This window comes from Cyprinus carpio, chromosome B21, assembly GCF_018340385.1.
Source record: "Cyprinus carpio isolate SPL01 chromosome B21, ASM1834038v1, whole genome shotgun sequence".
In the NCBI taxonomy this organism is placed as follows: domain Eukaryota; kingdom Metazoa; phylum Chordata; class Actinopteri; order Cypriniformes; family Cyprinidae; genus Cyprinus; species Cyprinus carpio.
This window is the reverse complement of record NC_056617.1, coordinates 11262228-11273763: the sequence shown is the minus strand read 5'-3', so window position 1 is coordinate 11273763 and position 11536 is coordinate 11262228. Positions and strand designations below refer to the sequence as shown.

The 11536-nt window shown below is 35.9% G+C and overlaps 1 protein-coding gene across 1 annotated transcript; it reads left to right on the top strand.

The window, feature by feature from the left end:
- The first annotated feature begins 2702 nt into the window (after nucleotides 1-2702).
- Nucleotides 2703-11427, top strand: LOC109083469 (growth hormone receptor). The gene is made up of 9 exons (XM_042748418.1): nucleotides 2703-3074; nucleotides 4901-4986; nucleotides 6619-6754; nucleotides 6955-7121; nucleotides 8686-8870; nucleotides 9131-9272; nucleotides 9364-9454; nucleotides 9983-10052; nucleotides 10139-11427. The coding sequence occupies exons 2-9, from the start codon at nucleotides 4911-4913 to the stop codon at nucleotides 10979-10981; spliced, it is 1710 nt and encodes a 569-aa protein (XP_042604352.1). The 5' UTR covers nucleotides 2703-3074; nucleotides 4901-4910; the 3' UTR covers nucleotides 10982-11427.
- The last annotated feature ends 109 nt before the right edge of the window (nucleotides 11428-11536 follow it).

Genomic DNA, 11536 nt, shown 5'->3' with positions numbered 1-11536 from the left:
TATACCATTATGATTCTGGAAATGACAATGTTTTGAGATTTATAATTAATAGTAACATTGAATGTCTCCAGGAACATTACAACAACAGACATAAAAAATGGGTTTGTTTGTTTTGGTTAAACTCAGAATGATATTTATAATACCTTTTAAATGTTTTCTTAGCTTCTCATTAGGCTAAATACATGAACATGAGCCTTACCACACTAAAATTCAAGTTTCATGATTTTTGTATTAACTGTTGGATAAACAAGTGAACACAATGATTTTCATAGCTATGATAAGTTTCATTTCATTCATTTCAGGTTAGGCATGTGTTTTATCTGATGCAGGTTTTTTTTTTTTTTTTTTTTTTTTTTTTTTTTTTTTAGATACACTTTCTGTATAAAACCTTCCCATTTCTTTTCTTTTTATGTGTTTCGTAATTATTTTAGTGTTTTAGTGTAACAGACTTGTGATTACTTTAAATAAAAAATAAATAAAATCTTGATTTTCATGGCCATTCACTACTAATGCTCAATAGCGTTTTTGTAGTCGAAATAACTTTTCGCTGTAGTAAAAAGAGTAACAACAACTAATAAAAGCCCAACTTTTGAATTCTCCACTTTGCCCCACAAACTTTTCTACGACACATTTGTTCTTGTTACTACTGCAAGACCCCTTAAACACGTGCCCTACTCCAGTCACGTGTACCCATTCAGCTCTGCATTGTTGAAAATAAATGTAGGCTAAGCTCCTATATGGAGTGCAAAGCACCACAAAACCTGCCAATAGCTATTAAAAATGAGAATGAATTCCACAGCTCTGAAAATGACTTTCAATATCTGCAGCGTTAGAAGAAATTAATTTAATTTATATATATATATATATATATAGAGAGAGAGAGAGAGAGAGAGAGAGAGAAATTAATCTCAGCTCTGACCGCAAAGCTCTCTCTCTCTCTCTCTCTCTCGCTATAATATATCCGCTATATTCTTCTAACAGCGCGCGGTTATAAAGATCAGCACGCACGCGAACAGTGGTGAAGAGAAATAAATTGCGTGCCCTTTTTCCTAAGGCAGGGGATCTCAAAGTCTACATTCAAATGTCCTAATCTGAATTTTCATCAGTGTCAAAGGACTGGAACAATTAGTTAGGCTATTAAACATGTTTTTAATAAACATACATAACATGCATAACAAATAAACATAATAAAATTTTTTAAAAAAAAATAAGGTGCCCTTTGCATTCAAAATACATTAATAACAGTTGCAAAAGAGGCAAAACAATTAATTTAAGTGTCAGCAATAGAGGCCGACTAATATGGGTTTTTCTCTTTTCTTTTTGGCCGATTTTCTTTTCTTCCCCCTTCATCTCACAAAAGGGAGTTTGAGTAAATGTTTATTGCAGGTTACAAGATAGTAATAACTACTACTACTAGAAGCCTAATTAGTAATAATACATGGCTCAAAACTTAAGCACCTTCTCAAAACTTTTAGTTTATGTTTATTGACAGACACCAGTGTTTCCCATAAACTTGTAAATGCAAATTAATTCTCTGCCAGCAGGAGGCGCTGTTGGAGCGGGAGATATAGCGGTTTTCCCGGTAACGGCTGTAATCAAATAAGCGCTGCTCACAAAATGCTACTTTATCAGGCATTACAGGAAAGACGAAATAAAAATCTAGCTATTTGTGCCAGCATAATCTAAGTAATAATAATAATAATAATAATCTCGCCTTTGCTTTCATTTCGCACCATCTCCAAAATACATAAAAAAACACACTAAAATTATTTACACGTTTAACAGTTTATCAAAGTAGGAAATTAGTGCTCTTGAAATACGAAATGGAGGCGGGTCATTTAGTATATACAAAGTCATATAGTTGCAAAATCCGTGTATTATACGCGACTTTGGGCTTCTTTTTTGGTAAAGTTAGTGAAAAAATCCCAGGTCGAGGGTTGCGGTTTTTTGGGTTTATTTAAAAAAAATACGGTTGCTTGTTAGGAAAACCTGACTAGCAACTTCGTTTCTTTTCATCTATGTTCACTGTATTCTCCAATGCATTGATTGACACTCTGTCTGCTCACAGTTAATAGCCAATCAGTGCAAAACATATAAGCGCTGTAGAGGGGTGGGATTACTTTTTTTCCTTTATAAGGTAGCCTAATTTTTTATTTTTACAATGTTTTTGTAATGTATTAATTATCACTGTAATAAAACAAGTAGGCTTATATAGCATGCCTATAGCCTACTAATACTAATAGCATCTATTTTGGTTAGAATAGACAATATATTAGTAGCCTATAAATATGTGGCTATGTTACAGCTCTCCTTTGAAGCTCTTGTGTTTTTCTCCTTTTCCATCTCTCCAATCCTATTCTGCTCACAGGTGACTGGAGATGAGTTTTGTTCCTGCTTTGGTGCAGTTTGCTGATTTTTGTAAAACAACTTATGTTTTTGCTTTTCAGATGAAAGGGTAATTTCAGTTTAATATGATGCAGGCTCAGTTATTGGTAATAAATAATTGATAATAAATAATATTGAATATAATAAATTATCAAAAATATTGGGCTTGTTTTGGGCTTGTTTTTGAGTTGTTTATTTGTCTCGCGAGAGTTGGCAGCTATGACCTAAGTCTGGACTTTGAGAAGCACTGTCCTGAAGGCTGGTAGTGGGAAAACACTATGACGCGTGTTAGGGCGGAGTTCCCCACATACATTTATTTTTTCGCATGCGAAACTCTACATGCAGTAAACCGATTAGTGTCTTGGTGTATAAGGTTTACTTTTAAGCTCCCTACGCAGGGTGCTTCAAGGAAAAGTGGCGCCTTTCTTCGAATGTGCCCTAAAGAAAAACTGGTACGTTAGCGCCAGATATCCAGTGGGTAAGCTGAGGTCCTGTCACAACCACAGGACACGTTTGAAGCAAAGCGGTAGAAGAGAAAAGTGGGATAATTTATGATGCTTTTTCTAAACCGTTGATTTAAGATGTATTAACCAAGGTGTGCTACTATAATACGAAGAAGTCAAGCTTCCCTGAGGAATACTTTCATAGAAGTTAAGGATCTACAAATCTGAATCGCACTCTTGGAAAAGGTGAGTTCAGTGTAACGTGAGTGAGACAAGCGTGGGATTTATTCTGTATCTTTTCGACTTTAAGCAGCGGTTGCTGTTGTGGAAGATTAACATTATGTATTCTATTTTTTAAGGGCAAAACAAAATACATATAATACAGATGTATCATGTAAAATAAAAAAAATAATGCATGCATTTTTAATGCATGTTCTGTATTTCCGTTTGGAACACTTTCTTTACGTTTATCACGATGTTTATGCGTGCATTGTAACTAATAAGGTTAAGGTTTAAGTAACAGTTCATACATTTTCATGACATATTGTGGCCAGATGTGGAGGATTAGGCTATATTCAAAATGTTTTTAGTTAAATATTGCAGGAGTTAAAATAAATGGGTTCAGTTCTGTCTTCGGCATGATTGTGAGTGTGATATTGCTTTTGAACAGTTCTATGATAAATGTAATTTTTGTCGAGTATTGTTTTCAGACACATTCTGCCCATTTAGTTATATTTCTTCAAATGGTGTAGGGGACCAAAAAACTGTTCCTTGGAACACACATCTGCATCAACTTTCCAATTAAGGAGGTGCTATCATCACACAATTAAACCTACGCAAAGAATCATGGGAGCAAGGTGTCCATCTGTTGTACCCTTTGAAATCGAAAAGATGCCAGTTTTGAGCAATTATATTTGCAATGGCCCTTCAGTATGACTGTTCTTACTTTAAAATGCCCTTCGGAGATAGATTTATTACATTTGGAACGCAATATTCCACTCCCTTGCGGATTAGATTTAGCTCCATTCCTGAATTTCCAATCCACCCACTCCAAAAACACTGACAGCAATCCTGAAAAAAAGGGGTCAACTTTAAAAACCTGCTACTTGCTGGAGGCAAAATTAGACAACATGACATTATTTGTGAGAATAAAAAACAATATGTTAACTTGCTTGTTCCTCGCTGTTGGCTAACAACTCAAAAAAAAAAAAAAAACTGATCTGGAACGCTGTGAACACAAGCAGGGCTACAAATGGAGAAAAGACCCAGTGGACAGAATGTTTAGTGCCACTACATTTATTTGACACGTACTGCTGAAATACTTTAAAGATGGTTGTTTGATTGATACACATGTACTTTACTTACACAACTACTCTTTACAATGTCAGCGGTTCATTGTTTTGTTTTTTTCTTTGATAGATAGTCCCTTGTGGTATTGTGTATAGTTGAACTGTCACGTTAAATAATGAAGGTTCACAGACTCCGATCTCAGACTCCTTTCAGGAAGCTCCATATCAGACACATAGCATTTCTATTATTAACTTCCTAATTATGCGCTTTGACATTGCAGAACAGGTTGTACCCATTTTATCAAGGACCAAGCCCTTCACCCTCAGTGAGAGTTTGTTATCTCTGTACTGCTGCACTGTGTGTTAAGGCCATTTAAATCTAATAGAGAAGGCTTGTGATACAGCTGAAGTGCAATACAGCAGAGTCAATAGATGGATTTCTGAGAAGATGTTTCCTGAGAAGATGTTTTCCAGAATCAGATTGGAGCGAAGCCATGTTGCAGTGAGGATATATTTCACAACTACTGGCTAAAGCCTTTGGCTTTAAATGGATGTCAGAGGACTGTGTTTACTGCGATTTCGTAATCCTGTCAGTATCATGGACTGATTGGTTTCTACAGTGAAACAAATGAATAATTTGACTTCTTTATTCAAATAGAAAGGGAATGGCCTAATAGTGATTGAAATGAATTAGAGTAAAGACTTATAAGGATTTATGACTATTAGCTGGTGGTTGCTTCCATTTTTCCAATTTCATAATGGACCTTATTTTGGTTTTCACAGGGACTATATCATGGAGACCACCCTTTTCATCTGTATCTTGTTGACCTGTGCTGTGGCAACACAAAATGTGCCTCCTACAATACAAGGTTTGTAATTTATATATATATATATATATATATATATATATATATATACACAGTCATGTTTTGCACTAACCCAATGAGACTTGTCTGGCTTGAGAGGTTAGAAATGTCTTTGAGAGCCTTTTGTATAACAGTTTAGCTAAACAACAAGAAAACATGATGTTTATTATTCTATTTTTAGTTATTGTGAAACACTAAGGTAGCTCCTTGGCTTTCTGCTAGTACCCAGAGAGTCCAACGGACCTCTGCATAATGCAGACGGACTGGATTTTACATAAGTAATTAAATAAATCCATAAGTAAAACAGATCTTTAATAATCTCCAGATCTCCAAATGCAGGGTACTCTCTCTCTAGTTAAACCAATTATGGAATCAATCAAAAGACCACCAATAAAATATCAGAAGGCTGAAATGTGAACTGCCACGCTCTTCACAAGACCATTTCTCAATGCTTTCGTTTTGAAGTACTATCTTTTGAACGGCTCTGTCCATTATGAATTCAATCAGATATGCTCTGCAGGTGCTATTTCATTTATACATTAGTTTCTATGGGAACATAAAAATGACAACTCTGACTCATTCCTATCCTTTATAAGGTAGATTATTAAATAAAATAAAAAAAAACATATATATTAAGCTACATGGCCAATTTGCAAGGTAACCGGTAATTTTAAATGTAAAAAAAATGGTCAAACTCTCAGACATGAGACTACATGTTTGCAAATGAAGCAGGTAATTTCTTTCTGTAACTGAAACATACTGACATATCAGTAACCCCAAACAGACACAAACCATGCTAGTATGATGGCTCTTAATGATCATTCCTCTGTATTTCCTGGAAAAAAGTGGAAAAAAAGGAACTACACAAAAAGCTATGATGATGTAACTACCTGAAAAAAAAAAAAGAAAAAAAATACTGGCAGTGTAAATAACCTGACCATACATAATGTTCTGTGGCATATAAATAAAACATCAATAGTTCTTCTGTTACACTCTACACTCTACTACATTTAAATTTAGCTATTAGTTCAAATCAAATTCAAATCAGTTAAAGTTTTATCAGTATTGCTGTCTAAATGCTGTCAGCTGAGCAGCTTAGAAAGATCCTTTTAAAGAGCTTGCAGGCAGTAACGCTGCACTGCCACTCGAATGCTTCTACATGCGGAAAAATGCCAGCATACATTTCCAGGAAAACACAGCTGACAGTTATAGCCCAACTGGGATTTATGTTACATCCTGTTAGTCCAAAGCTGGTTTAAACTGAAGGACATTCACAGAATTTTTGCCCTTTTTTTCAGAATAATATTCTAGCTGTAAAACATTTGATCATTCTGAGCTGTGCTTGAATAACGCATTAAAAAAGCAAAACAATTTCAACCTAATTCCTTATTTATAAATTGTTTATAAAATATGAAGCTGTAGAATATAAAATGAAATTACTGATGTCGTATTCATATGTCTTTTGAAATATTTCTTTTGCTGTAAATGCAGCAGATGCAGTGACACGTTATAATAACGTCTAAATGACATTCCTGGTATTTTTTTCTGGTCCATTAGACTTCTTGGAAGCATGCCTTAAAGCAAGTATGTTCCATTCCAGCAAGGGTTTAAGTATTTTCTTCACCTTTTTTGCAGGTCAGACTTCAACAATACCTCATCTGACTGGCTGCTTTTCTCGAGAGCTGATGACTTTCCGTTGTCAGTGGGAGACTGGATCCCTCCAGAACCACACAGAACTTGAGGATCTGAAACTTTTCTACATATTAGAAAAGTAATTAGTACCACACAACCCCATAGAAAAAAATGCACTATTGATACATAAAAAATGTATGATTTTAAGTATTATTTGTCAACACAAATTTTGGCACTTGCAAGTAAAGAAAATTAATACAAGCTGCAATCAGTGAAGCAGTTAAGTTGCTAATGACTGTTCTTCTACTTAACGATTACCAATTTTCCACATGTCTGCAGGGATTCTAAGAAATGGATGGAATGTCCAAGTTACAGTTCTATAAGGAAAAATGAATGCTACTTTGATTCCAGTAACACCATTATATGGTTCCCTTATGTGGTCCAGCTGCGTTCACGCTCTCTTGACGTTGTTTATGATGAAATGTCTTTCAACGTGGAGGACATTGGTAAGCCATGTCGCAAACACAAACCCTGACTCTTTGTCTTTTCTTTCTTGGCATGTTTCAAGTACACAATCCCTTGTAGCAAGTTATATTCAAAATATTTTCACATATATTTTTAAATATTTCCGAATATACAAAAAATATTGCTAATATAGATTTTGATAAATATGTTTTCAATAAGTTTTGGTTACCTATTTACTCATGCTTTTAGCTCATTTTTTTTTCAAAATATACAGTATTTTATATATTCACGTATTTTTTCACGTCTTGTTATGTTGCTGCTTTATGCTAAACTGCTTTGAAAACTTTTTCCATATGAATCTATACTCCATACACCATAATGGTAAATCAAAAGACAGGTTTTTAACATCTTTGCAAATTTATTCAAACTAAAAAACTTAAATGATTCCAAATCAAATGAGTATGATTTGGACAGAAGTTGAAATGTAGCTCAGGGGCATTCATATTGCTTATAGATGTTATTACACTTCGAGTGAAAATAAAATAAAATGAGTAAAATTCAAATGAATGGGTATGATTTGGAAAGGCACACACGTCTAAATAAAAGGTCTAACAGCTGAAAATGCATATCAGAGCAAAAACCAAGCCCTGAGGTCAAAGGAACTGCCTGTAGAGCTCATAGACAGGTTTGTGTCAAGCCACACAGAAGTCCACACAAGAGTTAGTGTGGTGTTTGGTTAGTGTGGTGACCAAGAACCTGATGGAAAAAGATCACTGCAACACTCTACCGATCTGGGCTTTATGGCGGTGTGGCCAAACTCAATCCTGTCCTCAGTGAAGACACATGAAAACATACTTGGAATTTGCAAAAAAGCACCTAAAGGGCCCTCAGACTCTGAAAAACAAGATTCTCTGGTCTGATGAACCTCACTTCCAAGCATCATGTTTGAAGGAAACCAGCTCTGCTCATCACCTGCAGAGTACCATCCCAAAAGTAAAGTGTGCTGGTAACAGCCTCACGCTGCAGGGCTGTTTTTCAGTGGCAGGGACTGAGGGACCTGAAAATGTGCATCTGCCCCCATCCAACCTGACAGAGCTTGAGAGGTGAAGAGGCGAGGAGAAGAATGGCAGATAACTGCCAGATGCTGATAAGCTTGTCGCATCAAACAAAAAAGACTTGAGACTGTAAAGGTGCTTCAGCTAAATATTTATTAATAATACTTATGCAATGTACTTGTTTCAGTTTTTTTTTTTTTTTTTTTTTTTTATAAATTTACAAAGTTATGTGACAATTCTGTTTTTGCTTTGTCAGTATGGTGTATGGAGTGTAGATTGATGTGGAAAAAAAAATTAATTTTTAAGCAGTTTAACATAAGGCAGCAAAATAAAACATGAAAAAAATAAATATATATAAATACACACCAAATGCACTTTTTTTTATATATAAAAAAAAAAAAAAAACATACAGCACATATATATTGTGCTGTATAAAATAAAGCTTTCTAAAATACTAAGCATTCCCACCATCCTTTCAGATAACTAAATCACTTTTTCCATTGCATTAATGTGCAGAATTGGTTTAAGCATGTGTTCATTATTTTCTCAGTGTTTCCAGACCCGCCTGTAGGACTGAACTGGACTCTTTTGAGCATGGGCTCAACTGGCTTAATCAATGATGTTGTTGTGAGCTGGGATCCACCTCCATCTGCAGCAGAGAATGTGAAGACAGGATGGATCCAGCTGGTATATGAGACCCAGTACAGAGAAAAGGGTTCAGATCATTGGAACTCAGTAAGTCTCATGCAACGCTGTGCAATCAGCACCAGCAGATTTCTGAAAAGCTTCTAATGAGAAACAGACCTGAAGTCAAATGTTCCTCTAAAGCTTTATTAAAAGTGATTTCTAAGAAAACTTATGAGTCATTACATTTGATTCACCATGGTAAAGATTATGACCTGGATTTTGCTGCCATAATTAGACCATGCTTGGAGCTCATTATCTTCAAGGTTGGAGTGTTATCATGTGCCTTATCCTTGTTTGTCTCTCTACAGCTGGATAATGGCAAAGATACACAGGCATACATCTACGCTCTGCACAGCAACATTGAATACGAAGTCAGAGTCAGGTCAAAAATGAGAGGCTACAACTTTGGTGTCTTCAGTGAATCCATCTTTATACTCATTCCTAACAAAGGTCTGATTTAAGATCTACCTGTCTGTAGATTTTGTTAGGAATTTAACTTAATTTTTTTTCAATAATGTTTTGAATGCTGTTTCAATTTCAGAATCAAGAATCCCTATTACAGCTGTGTTGGTCTTTGCTGCCGTTGGTATTGCGATTATTTTGATGCTGGTTGTAGTTTCACGTCAACAAAAGTAAGTGCCTGCTTTATTATTTAACAGTGTAAAGGAAATCTTTCAGCATTGTGTATGAATACCATGATTTCCTGACCTCTCATTAGTTTCCTCTGTCCTTTCCCTCTGTACTTTGAATGTTCTACCTCACTGCAGCATATATATATCCCCATTATTGTGGTTTCAAAGAATAAGAGATACCTAGAATTTATACTGTAGGGATGATCATTTAATGAAACTCAAATATAAATATTCTAATATTTTGAGATACCGAATTTTCGACTTTCATGAGCTGTAAGCTCTAATCATCAAATTTAAAACAAAACAAAAAAAAAAAACTTTTTAAACATAATACTCTACATTAAAATAATAAAAAATACAAGAAAGAAACATAATGCATTAAGAGCCAGGTGGTATATATATATATATATATATATATATATATATATATATATATATATTTTTTTTTTTTTTTTTTAGATGCACCCGTATATACTTATCACATAGTTATTAAGAATAAAGCTTTAACTTCACTGTGGCCTGTTTTAGGTTAATGGTGATTTTCCTGCCGCCAATCCCTGGACCAAAAATCAAAGGAATTGACCCCGTACTTTTACTGGTATTTGACTTCACATCCTTTTTTGTAGAACTTTGAGGGTATTTTCTACAAATTAGAGCTTTTATATTTGGGTTGTTTCTTTACAGAAAGGTCAGCTGACTGAATTCACGTCAATCTTAGGCGCTCACCCCAGCTTGTGGCCAGAACTGTACAGCAACGATCCATGGGTAGAGTTCATAGAGGTGGACATCGACGAACCGCACGAGAGCCAGGAGGAGCTTCTTATTACCGATTCTCCGGTTTCCGACTCTCCTCAAATGTCCAGTAGTTTCAGGGATGATGACTCGGGTCGGGCTAGCTGCTGTGATCCGGATCTGTCAGATCACGATCAAACAGACCTACATCATCCTTCAACCAGCAGCCACGATGGTTTCCACCCATTGGCACGCGCACAGTCTGGACCACAGCAACCTGCAGCCTTCTCTTCTCAAGACACTACCTGGTCAAACAGTCTCTACTCACAGGTCATTGATGTCACTCATCATGGTGGAGTTGTACTTTCTCCTGAAGAGAAAGAAACGATGGCTCTGAAGGATAAAAACCACAATAAAGGGAAAGAAATCCAACAGTTGGTGGTGATCCCTGATGAAAGAGGCTACACCTCAGAGTTTGTTGCCAGCACAATCAGCACCCACCACAATAAACCAAACCCACCGACAGACCAATTACAGAGTCAAGAACAACACGGTGCATTCAGAGACCTTCAAAAACTTAGCACTGAGACCGTCACGTCCACTCAGTCCATAGCATTTCCCATCCCTGCAAACCCTACCAGTCCAGAGTACACCATGGTAGATGGCGTGGACTGGAAAAACAGTCTCCTCCTGAAACCAAATACACCAACCGCCCCACAGATGGCAGCAGTGAAGACTTTGCCCACTCCTGAGGAGTACTTGACTCCTGACCTACTCGACAACATTACACCTTAACTAAAAGTGGAGTATGCTTTCTCTTTGTGAGATATCTGACATGGTTAGCCAACATCGAACAAGATCCATGAGAAGGGAATTTTGAAACAAAGCCAGTTCCTAAGCTTTCTTCAGTGGAATAGATGTCATGAAACAAATCTATTGGCAAGCTAAAAAAATGGCTGTATTAGGCCTGGAGACTTTTCTGTATTCTCCTAATTTGGAGGGTTAACAGCTTCAGGGGTTAGTTTGAGCAGATATGGAGCAGAAGTTTATTAGCTGGCTGTTTACTGTCATAAAAAGATAACAACTGATATTTTATGCTCTCATATGTTATATAACAGTTATATTGCTTAATTACCGCTCCATATTTTGTGCGTTTGTATTGTTTTCAGTGCACTAACTACCAACTACGTGTCTGTGTAAACTGTAAAGTGCCTACTTTAGAATATATTTAAACTTGTGTTTTAACAGTGTTAAAAAAAAGTGCACATTTAAATCAAAGGGGTTTATGTGAACTGTTACTGGCTCTTGTCCTCAGTGCCATTTTATTCCATAAAAGACTGGACAGGTTTT

Bases quoted from the DNA above. Each gene is read 5' to 3' on its own strand.
- LOC109083469 (XM_042748418.1), top strand. From the start codon at position 4,911: ATGGAGACCACCCTTTTCATCTGTATCTTGTTGACCTGTGCTGTGGCA. The intron at 8,871-9,130 runs GTAAGTCTCATG...GTCTCTCTACAG, and splicing joins GTTCAGATCATTGGAACTCA to CTGGATAATGGCAAAGATAC. The intron at 10,053-10,138 runs GTATTTGACTTC...GTTTCTTTACAG, and splicing joins TTGACCCCGTACTTTTACTG to AAAGGTCAGCTGACTGAATT.